Raw genomic sequence first — 16652 nt, 5'->3', positions numbered from 1 at the left:
CAAATCAAACCAAAAGTTGCCATGTCGAAAGACGGTAACTCAATAGCTCAAACTACCATGTCAAGGAGACGGTAGCCAAACCAAAAACCAAACAAAACCCAAAATCAAAACCAATCCAAGTTGAATCATGGATATCCCACAATTCAACTTGAGGGGGAGTGTTAGAAATAGAAAAAAAAATAATTTAGAAAAATAATGGATCCTCGTATCATATCCATATTTAAGTATTTCCTTTTTATAAGTTCTTGTAAAGCCTATAAATAAAGGCTTAGTTTTTCTATTTTGTATGCAAGATAAATCAATAAAATGAAGTCCCTTTTTGATTATCTCTGATTATCATTTACAACACAAGGTTCTGACATCCTCCTGTGTGGAACAAGTTCTATCTTTTATCTGACTCACTACTAACTGAATTAAAGACCCGAATAGCAAGAGACTAGACGGGCTGATAAAAGTCACATGAAATGAGTAGATTTTGTAGCCACCTAACCAGTTACATCTTTATTATGAATCGACTCATTTCAGAGTCTCCAAATCACTAACCAAACAGTTATAATATAAATCCAATCAACCATTTTTGGACTTAGCATTGTGAGTGACTCATAGAAATTGGATTAGACGCAACAGGAAAGTGGACTTGCAGCCACTTTTTAACCACAAGCAAGACAAAATAAAAATCGCTTACATAAACATGAGTGGATTTTTCACATCCTTATCATTTCAGATACACAACTTCAAATATCGATATAACATTCATTATAAGCTTAGTTTTAGACACACTTTGGTTTGTTGCAAAACTCTATCAACTAGAACGTAGACCCGTTAACTAATAGTAATTACATAGAATTATTCATGTTTAAAGTTAGTGAAAACCCATATTTTTATTTTCACTATTTATCCATCTATACATCATTAGTAATGAAATCACATATTCAACTTAATTAATTCATAAAACACACAATACAATCATAGGTGAAAGCTCTTAATTAACTACCACCTGAAATGGAACCCATCCAGAACTCAGAAATGAAAGATCACAATAATCATGTAAAACTAAGAGCGAAAAGAAAAGAGGATAACTCCTCCACAGGCACTTTGACAACATCCTCTTGAACGCCCAAATCTTTATTTTCTCTTTTCGAACAAGATCTTGGAATAGCAGTTGCGAACCGTTGCATACGATTTTCAGTTCTATCCTCTTTTTTAGTTGGATGAACCATATTTGCTTGGCTGCTCCTTCCTTGGTAACCTATATCGTTGCTCCATAGACCAGTTTTACAGTAAAGTGCAAAATCTTCACAGTTGTTGTTCATCAAATCATACTCTAGATACCCATTTTCATACAGATAAGTGGCCCGGTGTATAACCTCTTCTGGTGGATCTGATCTTGCGGTGGTGCAAGTTCCGCCTCTAAGTTTGGCAACAAGGAACTCGCGACTTGCTTCGTATTTGAATCTGTATAGTTTGCCCTTTTTTTTGAAGCAATCTATGCAAGACACTCTTACTCCACTGCCTGCTACTTTTTCTGACCCACAATTCGATGTCGGGCAAGGAGTTCCTCCACTTGAGCTTATCCTGGAAGTAGCTGAAAAATGAAGAGTTCCATCTGCTTTTGGGTTTACCAGATGAATAAGTTTGCCTTCTCCAATGTAGATTCCTGCACAAGCAAATTAATAATAAGCTTCACAAAGGGTCAATAAAAAAACATATATATAGAAACCAATTATTAATTGAGCTGCTGACCATGGTGAGTGTATATGTTCTTCCTCCAAGTATAGACATGGTCTCCTTTCTCGAGGTCTGATCGTTTGACTTTCTGACTGAATAGATCCATTTGTATAGTTAAGTTGCTCACATATCATGAGAGCTGTATGCATATGTATATATAGAGAAACTGTGCTGACTTAGACCAACTTCAGTTCGTTAGAAGTTTAGATTGGGTTAAAACAGTCTTTTAAATTTGGAGTTGTTTCTTTTAATTTTACCGTCATTGACTTTTCAACAAATTTAAAAAACTAGTAAAATTTGTCGCGCTACGCGGCGGAACAATGGTCAGTATCAGTATCAGTTCCTTTTGTTAAGGTATTGGTACGGTATCGGGCACGATACCGACACTCGCTATAGCAGCTGAAATAGAATTAAAAAAGAACAGGTTGTGATAGATCTAAAAGGATGTCGACACGTGTTATAATGATTTAAAACTATAAAAAATGAATGTCCGTAAATTTTTCAATAGCACCGATAGTTGTAACAATATTTTTTTGTCCGGTGAAGAAACTAAATCAAGAGGTAGGGATGTGAAGCGACGAAGTCTTATTTTTGTACTTATATGTTTTTTTTTTTTTTGAAACATATTATATAAATATTTCCTGTGTTTCTTACCATAATTTTAATTTTTTCTGATTCAAACTATATTAATTAAGTAATAATATTTGTCTTGATTGATTTTATAGAAAAATATGTTTATACTATTTGCTAAAAATAAATTTTTGGGTTGTCCTCCATTATTGTTAACTATCTTTTCATGGCCCTCTAGAAAAAAAAAATCTAATTTTATTGGGTTTGATAGAAGCCAATATACATGAGTAACGGTGAAATTTTAGAAGATAAAAAAGCCAAAAGAGACATGGTTGTTTATAATTGGATTGTGACACAATAATATGTCAATGTAGCGTTACTGTAGCTAACAACTTCGAGCTGATTACTTGATCAACTTTAGTACATATGTCAATGTAGCGTTACTGTAGCTAACAACTTCGAGCTGATTACTTGATCAACTTTAGTACGGAATAAGATAGAAATGAAGGCCTCTAATCTGCTATTCCACGTTCCTAGACACTTGTCCTCACCTCCCAACTCTCCATAACACCTGTAACCTCCTACTCAATCCTCAACAACTATAAATAGAGTCCTTGTTTCATTTGCAAACTTGCACCTCTTCTTGTTAATCATATTTCTCTCATCTCTGGAGGTTTCTAGCTGAAAAGAACTTCCAAACTCAGCGCATTTTCATCTAAGGACCACTAGTAAGTGCTCCTTTCAGTTATTTTTTCGTTTATTAGGCTTTTAAAGCCAAAAGTCAAACATTTTCGATAAATGCTTTGACTTTCGGTTTAGACCTTAATGGTCCTGCCATTGTTCGGGACGAACATGGCTACTTTATCGTAATTAGGTAGGTGATAATCCCTTAAAAGGGAACCTCCTGAAAATCACGTTTGCTTGGTTAATTGACGGGTCAAAGTTTAATGCTTTACAAAGTCAAACGGTTCAGATTTTATAAAGTTATAATCTAATAATGTAGGTGTTCTAAATTATGTTTTAACACTTAAACAAGTTGGTAATAATTATTAGAACATGTGTAAACATGTTCAGCTCGTCAATTCCAGTTTTAAAGTCGGTTCGTAACCGAAAGTCGCGAAGTTTGACTTCTATTTTGACTTTCGATTCTGACCCGATTTAGATTAGTTACCTACTGATTTAAGGTTTCATTATGATCATAATTTAATGTAGCATAACCCTCTGAGGTTATATTACACGATCATAATCATATTCTGAGTTTTTGTTCAAGTTTCGTTAATATGCCATACTTTGACTAAAATGCCCTTTTTGCAAATTATTAAGGTTAAAAAGGTATACATGTAGATCCCACCAAAATCAGTGCGATTAGGGATTGGGATACAACTACTACTCCTACTGAAGTTCGTTCATTTTTGGGTTTCACGGGTTATTACCGCCGCTTTAACGCAAACTTCTCCAAGATTGTGGTTCCCCTCACAGCCTTAACTCAATAGAATAAATCTTTTGAGTGGGGACCCAAACTAGAAGAAGCTTTTCAGAACCTGAAGCAAAAGCTATGTGATGCACCTATTTTATATTTACCTGATGGCAACAACTATTGACGGCTCGAAAGGTCGAGTCTTGATAACAGTGAGGTAGTAGATCAAGCTTGAAGATGAGTTTTATCCTCTTCACGACTATATCATATCAGCTGATGATACCCACTGGCGGCTCTAAAGGTCGAGTCGTGATAACAGTGGCGTCCACTACTAGCGCTACTCCATAGGATCCTCTAATCATCAATATACTCCTATTCAACTCATCGACTACTGGTGCCGTGCCAGATGATTGTCCAATCTCAGAGACTGAGGAAGGAACAATGGAATCATTGTCATCAATCCACCCGTTACTAGTGTGAGTGTAACGTGTGTCTATATGACTAGAAAAGGCTGTGGAATCGGTGACTGGCAATGGCGAGGTGAAACTGGTCATATCAGCGGCAGACTGAGAGATAGTGTGTGGTAGCTCTGACAATACTGAGGTCGGAGAGGTCTCGAATTCAGGCTCACTCTCAGAGTCGTGAATCTCGATAGTCTCGTGCGCGTGCGACATTTGTGACACAATATAACTGTACTAAGTAAGTGCGTGCTCAAAATGAAAATAAAAAACACATAAGGCATAGACAAACAAATTAACACGTATGCACATAAATTCTTGATGTTATTAAACTGATCATAAACTGAGTTTTCGTAAAGGGTCGTAAATTATGTTTTAAAATGACCAAAGTGCCTTTTCGGCACATAGAATGGTTTTAAACATAATTTCTCGTACCAAACTCATTATAATCATCACGACTCGATCTACTTATTTAAGTTGTGTGATGCACCTATTTACAATCCATAACAACTTAATTTATTTTAAAATTTGTTTTTATTACAAATTATTTGATTGTAACGGTGGTTTTAAACATAATTTCTCATACCAAACTTATAGACAAACAAATTAACATGTATGGTTTATCTAATTGTAACGGTGGGTATCATCGAGTCCTGATAATTGTATCAATAGCTTAAATGTGTGTTAGGGTTTTTAATTCTAAGCTGATGAAAAGGAAAATGGTTTTGAGTGTTTTTTGTGGGTTTTATGAGAAAATCAACTAAAATAACGAGTTTACCCTCACATATTATGTATGTGAAGGAATTTAACTGATTCAATTAACGTGGTTAGTTGTAAAGGATTGAACCGACAACAAAAATAAACTTAAATGATGTTTTTAGCATCTTTTAAACATTAAGGATGGAACCTGCAAGTTTTATGAAAGATAAAGGACGTTTTGTTCAATTTACTCTATTTGGTGGAAATGGGTTTTGAATTTCTAATTGAAGAGGATATTAACTGAACATCAATTGTGGACCGTGAAATGTTGGGATAGAAGGTTCTTATGTTCTATGAATGTGCAATGTACCAAACTGTCGACGAAACTAAACATCAATTGAAATTCCTTGGGAAAATTATGGAGTAATCTTGATAACGAGATAAGCATTAGATAGAATCGTAGTTCGAGGGGCGACGCCACTAGAAAACAATAGTAGTTTTGAAATTATAGGGGTGGCGGCCGGATTGTTTGCTGTAGTCATGAAGGTTTGAATTAGGTTTAAAGGATACTCAAATGAAGAAGATGAAGATAGCATAGATGCAAATGGGTTTTTTTTTATTAAAGGCTTTATGAGGGGCATTTATGTTAATTAAAGTAGTAAACTGCTCTCAAGGTTATGTAATTGTATTCATATATGTTTTAATATGTCTATATATACACGTGTAAATTATAAGGAGGAAAAAGAAAGGAAAGTGCCTTATCTCAAATAGTATATCCCAAGAATTGAACTTCCTTAAGGCAAAATTCACACTTGGAGAACTTCGCGAAGAGTTGTTCCTTCTTTAGGAGTTCCATCGTTAGAAGAAGATGTTGTTCATGGTCAGCTCGGGTTCTTGAATAGATCAAAATGTCATCAATGAAAACAATGATGAACTTATCCAAATAAGGTTTACAAACCCTATTCATCAAGTCCACGAAGATGGCAGGAGCATTCGTCAAACCGAAGGGCATGACAGTGAACTCTTAGTGGGCGTATCGTGTGCGCAATGCAGTCTTGGGAATATCCTCTTCGAGTACACGAAGCTGATGATACCCACTGGCGGCTCTAAAGGTCGAGTCGTGATAACAGTGGCGTCCACTACTGGCGCTACTCCATAAGATCCTCTAATCATCGATATACTCCTGTCCAACTCATCGACTACCGGTGTCGTGCCAGATGATTATCCAATCTTAGAGACTGAGGAAGGAACAGTGGAATCATTGTCATCAATCCACCCGTTACTAGTGTGAGCGTAATGTGTGTCTATCTGACTGGCAAAGGCTGTGGAATCGGTGAAATATGACGAGGTAAAACCGGTCATATCAGCAGACTAAGAGATAGTGTGTGGTAGCTCTGGCAATACTGAGGTCGGAGAGGTCTCGAATTCAGGCTCACTCTCGGAGTCGTGAATCTCGATAGTCTCGTGCACATGCAACATCTATGACACAATATAACCGTACTAAGTAAGTGCATGCTCAAAATGAAAATAAATAACACATAAGGCATAGACAAACAAATTAACACGTATGCACATAAATTCTTTATAGTTCTCATACATGGTTAAAATTGATAGAAAACCTAAATATTCAATCTGATTGTAACGGTAAGGTAGTAGATCGAGCTTGAAGATGAGTTTTATCATGCTAATACTTTTCAGTTTGATGTAGATCGGCTGTACAGATCGATCTATAAGGGTCTGGGTCCGTTTACGGTTAACGAGATTGAAATTGAGGATGATTATGAGAGTAGTTATGGAGAATATGATTGTGGAGGTAGTGGTTATTGTTATGAAAGAGGTTTGAGCTTCGGAGTGATGTTTATGTTGATTTAGTTTATGCAGATGTGATTAAGGAGCTGAAAGGGATTGCTGATAGGATGATTAGGTCTGGTTATGAGAAAGAGTGTTGTCAAGTGTATTGTCATGTTCGGCGAGATGTGTTGGACAAGTGTTTGTTGATTCTTGGGGTTGAGAAGGTTAATGTTGACGAAGTGCAGAGGATTGAGCGTTGAGGTTAGTGGTCACATTCGTCAATGGTACGCGAGTTATCTTAGATCAGTTTGTGGGAAGCCTTGTTATGTTTGAATGATGAAGGGATTGGGGGGGGGGGGTCAAGTGTGTTAGGATTTTTAATTCTGGGTGTTTACACTCACATGTTATGCATGTGAGGGAATTTAACTGATTCAAGTAACGTGGTTAGTCATAAAGGATTGAACCAGCAACAAAAATAAAGTTAAATGATGTTTCTAGCAATTTTTAAACATTAAGGATGAAACCTGCAAGTTTGAGGAAACATAAAAGACTTTTCGTGCAATTTACTCCACCAGATATTACACAAAAAAAAACCATATAGCAAAGTAACATAAAATTAACAAACAACAATCTTTTTCTCAACAAATTTGACTAAATATGTAGACTAAATTTCAAAAGAAAAAGAAAACGGCTCATGCAATTCTTGTTAATAGCGTTCCGGCAAAAGCAAATGAAACTCTGATCACCGTCATGAACCCTAGATAACTGCTCCGTCACTGGTAGTCACAACTTCCACAACAACACCCTCCTTCGTCCGAGTAGTTGTAGGCGTGCGAGGAAGAAATGATTGTGCTGCTCTATCTCTTCATGTCTCTGGTCTCCTTTTCTTTCTCTCTCGTTATGTCTCTGTGAATCGCATATGTGCAATCTGAACTTTGATTGTGACCCAGGATGGAAAGGATGAGTGTTTAATGTAGTTGAGTTATAGGAGATAATCAAGGGGTTTTTTTATTTATTTATTAAATGGGGTGGATATGGTTGTAACAGGTGAATTGACATAAATACCCCTCATGTGAGGGGCACATGACCAGTTTTTAACTAAGTAAATGGATTGGGTTAGTGATGGGGGGCAAAAGCGTTAGAAAACATGACGTTAGTGGCTCGGATGTCAAAAGATTGTTTTAGACTGAAAAAGTTAAAGTGAAATAATCAAAGGGGCCAAAATCGTAATTTTCTCTATTGTATATTTAACAAATTGTCCTTTGCCTGTCAAATTGGACTAAAACCAACTTCAACCCATCATTCAGTCCACGTAAGCTTATGATCTCTAAATGTTAAGTTTGCATCTAATTACAAGTGGGCATCCAAGTGTAGTTTAATAAAATATAAAAGTACTCAATCTGATTATGTTATATATATGTTAATACCAACGAAACCTTTAGTCCGTATATTACATACAGTTGATTTGTATCATGATCTAGATCACTTAATATAAATTATGATGAATGTAGCAAACACTAATGAGAAGTTGACAAAAGATCAAAAGAATGTTGTGTGTCTAACATTTAATATGATCACAAAATCAAAATGTTCAATGCTGTATGTCATTTAATCATTAGTGTGTAGTTAGGAGCATCATTGGTCACAATTTAACTATAAATTATCATCACTCAATTGGTCATAGCTAGTTTGGATTATTTGAAATCCAAACTAAATAAATTTGTTAACATTTAAATCCGTATAGCTAGTATAATTTAAAACCAATTGAGTGTTTAACTTGCATAGACTTGATCAACAAAATGGATGTTTTTTCTCCATCCAAATGAATAAAACCCATCGAGTTGACTAGGGTCTCTTAGCAAGTTGCTAACATTAACATTATATTATAAAAGTAACAAATTGCTTTTGACCAGTCAAATTTGACTGAAACCAATTTCGATTTACTAATTTGAGTTTTAAAAATTTAACAGTAATGACAAGTTGATTATATTATATAATGCTGATACCTACGAAACCTTAAGTTCTCATATATTACATACACTTGATTTCGGATAGAATCTTTGGTGAGCGGTCGTGAATATATAATACGTAAAGTTACATAACTCAAAGAATCTTCCGTAAGCGTGTTTCATAATTGTCCATGGGCCATATGAGTTTAAAATGCGATGGTAATTGTTTGTACCGTAAAGTGCAATATGGATGCGATGGTAAATTTTGTCGTTTATGCAAGTAATGAGAGAAAATAATAAAAAAGGAAAGAATTCTTATTAACTCAATACTTAGAAAAGAGACATCGTCGGAGATGAATTACACTTGCTTATAAGAAAAATAATTAGACCCGCCGTTAGGGGCGGGGTTTCAACTGGGCCGCGTTCCAGCTACGTGGAACCGCGGTACCATATAGTCTAGATAAGCGGTAGGCCCCTTTGCCTAAGTCTTACTGGATGACATAGGGACCTTCCCAGTTGGGTCCCAGTTTGCCTGAGGGTTCCGCTCTGCTGGCTTCATTACCGCGCATGACGTACTCGCCCTCCTTGAAAGTATGCTGAGCCACACGCTGATTATAGTATTTTTCCAGAGTTTTCTTGTACTTTGCCTCGCTAATAGCGGCTGCCTCGCGCCGCTCTTCCAATAGATCTAGGCCTTCCCTTAGGAGTCGGTCATTGTCATCATTTTGCGCGGCTCCATGTTTTGAGCTGTCAGCTGCTCGATCAGTTTCATTTCGCTTGGAGTAAACCTTCGCACAAACGCGTGGGCCGACAGGTCCTCACAAAGTTCGTGGTTATGTTCAATTGTTCCGTCTTTTATCTCCCAGGTTTCATACGGGTGGTTTCGGACAGCCAGTAGGTAAAACGGGCAACCGGTTTTTTTGCTTCCAACTTTTCTAAGTGTTGCTGTACTCTGGTGCTCACCACCACGATCACATTCAAGCCATACCCTCCCGGTTCTTCCCCCGATTTTCTTTGATCGACGGGTGACAATAACGAAACCATCCGCGTTTGCTATTTCTTGTATCCGTTTCTTTAGTTCATCTAAGGAGTTGAAAACCTGTAACATCGACAATAATAATAATAATAATAATAATAATAATAATGATAATAATAATAATAAAATAATAATAATAAAATAATAATAATAAAAATATTAATAATAAAATAGTAATTTATACCGTCTTTTTTAAGTACGGACTGTCCAGAATGGGAGGTGCTTCACCACCATATCTACCATATCCACCATAACCACCATATCCTCCAACGTCCGAATTGTTTTGATGAACGTAAGGAGTGCCCGGGGAAATGAATTGCTGATGATCACCGTCTCCTACGTATCCACCGTATCCCCTGTATCCACCGTATCCACCATATCCACTGTTTCCTCCGTATCCACCGTCTCCTCCGTATCCACGGTCTCCTCCGTATCCACCGTCTCCTCCGTATCCACCGTCTCCTCCGTATCCACCGTCTCCTCCGTATCCACCGTCTCCTCCGTATCCACCGTCTCTTCTGTATCCACTAGCATGGTATGAGTCATCTACAGGGGCTGTTTCATCAACAGGAGGATGCTTGTTCAAATCTAGAAACGGGTTGTTTTGTTTTCCTTGTATACTAGACACAACCTCCTCTTGCTCATTAGAATCGGGAATGCCAGACTCCTCCAAAATAGACAACCGTATCATCATTAGTAAATAATAAACTAAAACAACAAGTAATTAAAACATTTAAGCTAATAACTGTTACCGGAACGCTTTCGTGCCCCCACTTTTCGCTAGAATACTGCCCGAAGATATAGTTGCCGTCCCAATATGATGACATTTCAACACTCCGGGATGATAAGAACGCAAATACAAACAACAAGAGTCTTTGGAATAAATAAAAGAAGAAACAAAATGTGAGTGTTTGTTTGTTGAATGCTCGGATGTGGACCAAGAACGCACTGTAGGTTGCATTTTATGTGAGCTAAAGACGCCTCGTATAGGTCTTTACTCCCAGTATGCCTTTAAGTCATGTCAGACATAGTCTCATCATAGTCAAATCGGTAAGTCCAAGACGCCTCGTATAGGTCTATACGAGGCGTCTAAATACCCTCGTATTGACCCCTCGTACAGGGCTAGACTCCCCGTCTGATGTAACTGATGTGACGTTGTACGAGGTGCAGAAGCTGGTCGGGAAAAGCAACCCTATACGCCTCGTATAGGGCTATACGAGGCGTCTAGAAGGGTGTGGAAATAGGGAATAAGGTGTGTGAATATGTAGACCCATTCATTTTTATTCCAAATTTTCGTAGCTTTGGTTGTTTAAACATAATTTCGAGAATCGATATCTTATTCATTTTGTTTTGTTTTGGATATGCTTTGTTCATTGCGAATCACATACATAACAGTTATTTATGTTTACGTCCATCGTAAGTGAAAACACATTTTTAATAAAATTTCCAACAAAACTTGCACTTTCATGAATCAAACATCTCAAACCTGCATTTTAATCTCTGAGGACCGCTCTAAGTTATATATCACTCCAAGGTTCTGACATCCTCCTGTGTGGAACAAGTTCTATCTTCTATAGACTTTTTTTTTTTTTCACTGCTAACTGAATTAAAGACCCGACTAGCAAGAGACTAGACGGGCTGATAAAAGTCACATGAAATGAGTAGATTTTGTAGCCATCTAACCAGCTATATCTTTATTATGAATCGACTCATTTCAGAGTCTCCAAATCACTAACCAAACAGTTATAATATAGCTCCAATCAACCATTTTTGGACTTAGCATTGTGAGTGACTCATAGAAATTGGATTAGACGCAACAGGAAAGTCGACTTGCAACCACTTTTTAACCACAAGCAAGACAAAATAAAAATCGCTTACATGAACATGAGTGGATTTTTCACATCCTTATCATTTCAGATACACAACTTCAAATATCGATATAACATTCATTATAGCTTAGTTTTAGACACACTTTGGTTTGTTGCGAAACTCTATCAACTAGAACGTAGACCCGTTAACTAATAGTAATTACATAGAATTATTCATGTTTAAAGTTAGTGAAAACCCATATTTTTATTTTCACTATTTATCCATCTATACATCATTAGTAATGAAATCACATATTCAACTTAATTAATTCATAACACACACACACACACACACACAATACAATCATCGGTGAAAGCTCTTAATTAACTACCACCTGAAATGGAACCCATCCAAAACTCAGAAATGAAAGATCACAATAATCATGTAAAACTAAGAGCGAAAAGAAAAGAGGATAACTCCTCCACAGGCACTTTGACAACATCCTCGCGAACGCCCAAATCTTTATTTTCTCTTTTCGAACAAGATCTTGGAATAGCAGTTGCGAACCGTTGCATACGATTTTCAGTTCTATCCTCTTTTTTAGTTGGATGAACCATATTTGCTTGGCTGCTCCTTCCTTGGTAGCCTATATCATTGCTCCATAGACCAGTTTTACAGTAAAGTGCAAAATCTTCACAGTTGTTGTTCATCAAATCATACTCTAGGTACCCATTTTCATACAGATAAGTGGCCCGGTGTATAACTTCTTCTGGTCGATCTGATCTTGCGGTGGTGCATGTTCCGCCTCTAAGTTTGGCAACAAGGAACTCGCGACTTGCTTCGTATTTGAATCTGTATAGTTTGCCCTTTTTTTGAAACAATCTATGCAAGACACTCTTACTCCACTCCCTGCTACTTTTTCTGATCCACAATTTGATGTCGGGCAAGGAGTTCTTCCACTTGAGCTTATCCTAGAAGTAGCTGAAAAATGAAGAATTCCATCTGCTTTTGGGTTTACAAGATGAATAAGTTTGCCTTCTCCAATGAAGATTCCTGCACAAGCAAATTAATAATAAGCTTCACAAAGGGTCAATAAAAAAACATATATAGAAACCAATTAATTGAGCTGCTGACCATGGTGAGTGTATATGCTCTTCCTCCATGTATAGACATGGTCTCCTTTCTCGAGGTCTGATCGTTTGACTTTCTGACTGAATAGATCCATTTGTATAGTTAAGTTGCTCACATACATATCATGAGAGATGTATGCATATGTATATATAGAGAAACTGTGCTGACTTAGACCAACTTCAGTTCGTTAGAAGTTTAGATTGGGTTAAAACAGTCTTTTAAATTTGGAGTTGTTTCTTTTAATTTTACCGTCATTGACTTTTCAACAAATTTAAAAAACTAGTAAAATTTGTCGCGCTACGCGGCGGAACAATGGTCAGTATCAGTTCCTTTTGTTAACGTATTGGTACGGTATCGGGCACGATATCGACACTCGCTATAGCAGCTGAAATAGAATTAAAAAAGAACAGGTTGTGATAGACCTAAAAGGATGTTAACACGTGTTATAATCGATTTAAAACTATAAAAAATGAATGTCCGTAAATTTTTCGATAGCACCGATAGTTGTAACAATATTTTTTTGTCCGGTGAGGAAACTAAATCAAGAGGCAGGGATGTGAAGCGACGAAGTCTTATTTTTGTACTTATATGTTTTTTTTTTTTTTTGAAACATATTATATAAATATATTTCCTGTGTTTCTTACCATAATTTTAATTTTTTTTTATTCAAACTATATTAATTAAGTAATGATATTTGTCTTGATTGATTTTATAGAAAAATATGTTTATACTATTTGCTAAAAATAAATTTATGGGTTGTCCTCCGTTATTGTTAACTATCTTTTCATGGCCCTCTAGAAAAAAAAAATCTAATTTTATTGGGTTTGATAGAAGCCAATATACATGAGTAACGGTGAAATTTTAGAAGATAAAAAAGCCAAAAGAGACATGGTTGTTTATAATTGGATTGTGACACAATAATATGTCAATGTAGCGTTACTGTAGCTAACAACTTCGAGCTGATTACTTGATCAACTTTAGTACATATGTCAATGTAGCGTTACTGTAGCTAACAACTTCGAGCTGATTACTTGATCAACTTTAGTACGGAATAAGATAGAAATGAAGGCCTCTAATCTGCTATGCCACGTTCCTAGACATTTGTCCTCACCTCCCAACTCTCCATAACACCTGTAACCTCCTACTCAATCATCCATAACTATAAATAGAGTCCTTGTTTCATTTGCAAACTTGCACCTCTTCTTGTTAATCACATTTCTCTCATCTCTAGAGGTTTCTAACTGAAAAGAACTTCCAAACTCAGTGCATTTTCATCTAAGGACCACTAGTAAGTGCTCCTTTCAGTTCTTTTTTCGTTTATTTGGCTTTTAAAGCCAAAAGTCAAACATTTTCGATAAATGCTTTGACTTTCGGTTTAGACCTTAATGGTCCAGCCATTGTTCGGGACGAACATGGCTACGTGATCGTAATTTGGTAGGTGATAATCCCTCAAAAGGGCACCTCCTGAAAATCACGTTTGCTTGGTTAATTGACAGGTCAAAGTTTAATGCTTTAAAAAGTTAAACGGGTCAGATTTTATAAAGTTATAATCTAATAATGTAGGTGTTCTAAATTATGTTTTAACACTTAAACAAGTTGGTAATAATTATTAGAACATGTGTAAACATGTTTGGCTCGTCAATTCCAGTTTTAAAGTCGGTTCGCAACCGAAAGTCGCGAAGTTTGACTTCTATTTTGACTTTCGATTCTGACCTGATTTAGATTAGTTAACTACTGATTTAAGGTTGCATTATGATCATAATTTAATGTAGCATAACCCTTTGGGGTTATATTACACGATCATAATCATATTCTGAGTTTTTGTTCAAGTTTCGTTAATATGCCATACTTTGACTAAAATGCCCTTTTTGCAAATTATTAAGGTTAAAAAGGTATACATGTAGATCCCACCAAAATCAGTGCGATTAGGGATTGAGATACAACTACTACTCCTACTGAAGTTCGTTCATTTTTGGGTCTCGCGGGTTATTACCGCCGCTTTATCGCAAACTTCTCCAAGATTGTGGTTCCCCTCACAGCTTTAACTCAATAGAATAAATCTTTTGAGTGGGGACCCAAACAAGAAGAAGCTTTTCAGATCCTGAAGCAAAAGCTATGTGATGCACCTATTTTATATTTACCTGATGGCAACGACTACTAGCGGCTCTAAAGGTCGAGTCGTGATAACAGTGAGGTAGTAGATCAAGCTTGAAGATGAGTTTTATCCTCTTCACGACTATATCATATCAGCTGATGATACCCACTGGCGGCTCTAAAGGTCGAGTCGTGATAACAGTGGCGTCCACTACTAGCGCTACTCCATAAGATCCTCTAATCATCGATATACTCCTATTCAACTCATCGACTATCGGTGTCGTGCCAGATGATTGTCCAATCTCAGAGACTGAGGAAGGAACAGTGGAATCATTGTCATCAATCCACCCGTTACTAGTGTGAGTGTAACGTGTGTCTATATGACTAGAAAAGGCTGTGGAATTGGTGACTAGCAATGGTGAGGTAAAACTGGTCATATCAGCAGCAGACTGAGGGATAGTGTGTGGTAGCTCTGACAATACTGAGGTAGCTCTGACAATACTGAGGTCGGAGAGGTCTCGAATTCAGGCTCACTCTCGGAGTCGTGAATCTCGATAGTCTCGTGCACCTGCGACATTTGTGACACAATATAACCGTACTAAGTAAGTGCGTGCTCAAAATGAAAATAAATAACACATAAGGCATAGACAAATAAATTAACACGTATGCACATAAATTCTTGATGTTATTAAACAGATCATAAACTGAGTTTTTGTAAAGGGTCGTAAATTGTGTTTTAAAATGACCAAAGTGCCTTTTCGGCACATAGAATGGTTTTAAACATAATTTCTCATACCAAACTCATTATAATCATCACGACTCGATCTACTTATTTAAGCTGTGTGATGCACCTATTTACAATCCATAACAACTTAATTTATTTTAAAATTTGTTTTTATTTCAAATTATTTGATTGTAACATTGGTTTTAAACATAATTTCTCATACCAAACTTATAGACAAACAAATTAACATGTATGGTTTATCTGATTGTAACGGTGGGTATCATTGAGTCCTGATAATTGTATCAACAGCTTAAACGTGTGTTAGGGTTTTTAATTCTAAGCTGATGAAAAGGAAAATGGTTTTGAGTGTTTTTTGTGGGTTTTATGAGAAAATCAACTAAAATGACGAGTTTACCCTCACATGTTATGTATGTGAAGGAATTTAACTGATTCAATTAACGTGGTTAGTTGTAAAGGATTGAACCGGCAATAAAAATAAACTTAAATGATGTTTTTAGCATCTTTTAAACATTAAGGATGGAACCTGCAAGTTTTATGAAAGATAAAGGACGTTTTGTTCAATTTACTCTATTTGGTGGAAATGGGTTTTGAATTTCTAATTGAAGAGACAGTGAAATGTTGGGATAGAAGGTTCTTATGTTCTATGAATGTGCAATGTACCAAACTGTCGACGAAACTAAACATCACTTGAAATTCCTTGGGAAAATTATGGAATGATCTTGATAACGAGTAAGCATTAGATAGAATCGTAGTTCGAGGGGCAACGTCACTGGAAAACAATAGTAGTTTTGAAATTATAGGGGTGGCGGCCGGATTGTTTGTTGTAGTCATGAAGGTTTGAATTAGATTTAAAGGATACTCAAATGAAGAAGATGAAGATGGCATAGATGCAAATAGGTTTTTTTTTATTAAAGGCTTTATGAGGGGCATTTATGTTAATTAAAGTAGTAAATTGCTCTCAAGGTTGTGTACTTGTATTCATATATGTGTTAATATGTCTATATATATACATGTGTAAATTATAAGGAGGAAAAGAAAGGAAAGTGCCTTATCTCAAATAGTATATCCCAAGAATTGAACTTCCTTAAGGCAAAATTCACACTTGGAGAACTTGGCGAAGAGTTGTTCCTTCTTTAGGAGTTCCATCGTTAGAAGAAGATGTTGTTCATGGTCAGCTCGGGTTCTTGAATAGATCAAAATGTCATCAATGAAAACAATGATGAAC

The 16652-nt window shown here is 36.4% G+C and overlaps 1 protein-coding gene and 1 non-coding gene across 2 annotated transcripts; both read right to left on the bottom strand.

The window, feature by feature from the left end:
* Positions 1 to 862: 862 nt before the first annotated feature.
* Positions 863 to 2041, bottom strand: LOC110928236. The gene is made up of 2 exons (XM_022171355.2): positions 1744 to 2041; positions 863 to 1657 (listed from the first exon to the last, which is right to left on the bottom strand). The coding sequence occupies exons 1-2, from the start codon at positions 1832 to 1834 to the stop codon at positions 1044 to 1046; spliced, it is 705 nt and encodes a 234-aa protein (XP_022027047.1). The 5' UTR covers positions 1835 to 2041; the 3' UTR covers positions 863 to 1043.
* A 9661-nt stretch (positions 2042 to 11702) lies between these two features.
* Positions 11703 to 12671, bottom strand: LOC110928237. Its single transcript, XR_004888746.1, has 2 exons — positions 12592 to 12671; positions 11703 to 12510 (listed from the first exon to the last, which is right to left on the bottom strand). It is a non-coding gene; the product is annotated as an uncharacterized LOC110928237 (transcript).
* Positions 12672 to 16652: the final 3981 nt, after the last annotated feature.

The sequence above is a fragment of the Helianthus annuus genome, chromosome 3 (genome assembly GCF_002127325.2).
Source record: "Helianthus annuus cultivar XRQ/B chromosome 3, HanXRQr2.0-SUNRISE, whole genome shotgun sequence".
NCBI lineage: Eukaryota > Viridiplantae > Streptophyta > Magnoliopsida > Asterales > Asteraceae > Helianthus > Helianthus annuus.
This window is presented reverse-complemented; position numbering and strand designations above follow the sequence as displayed.

Coding starts and splice junctions, on each gene's coding strand:
- LOC110928236 (XM_022171355.2), bottom strand. CDS start 1,834: ATGGATCTATTCAGTCAGAAAGTCAAACGATCAGACCTCGAGAAAGGA. Junction 1,658..1,743: donor GAACATATACACTCACCATG/GTCAGCAGCTCA, acceptor TTGCTTGTGCAG/GAATCTACATTGGAGAAGGC.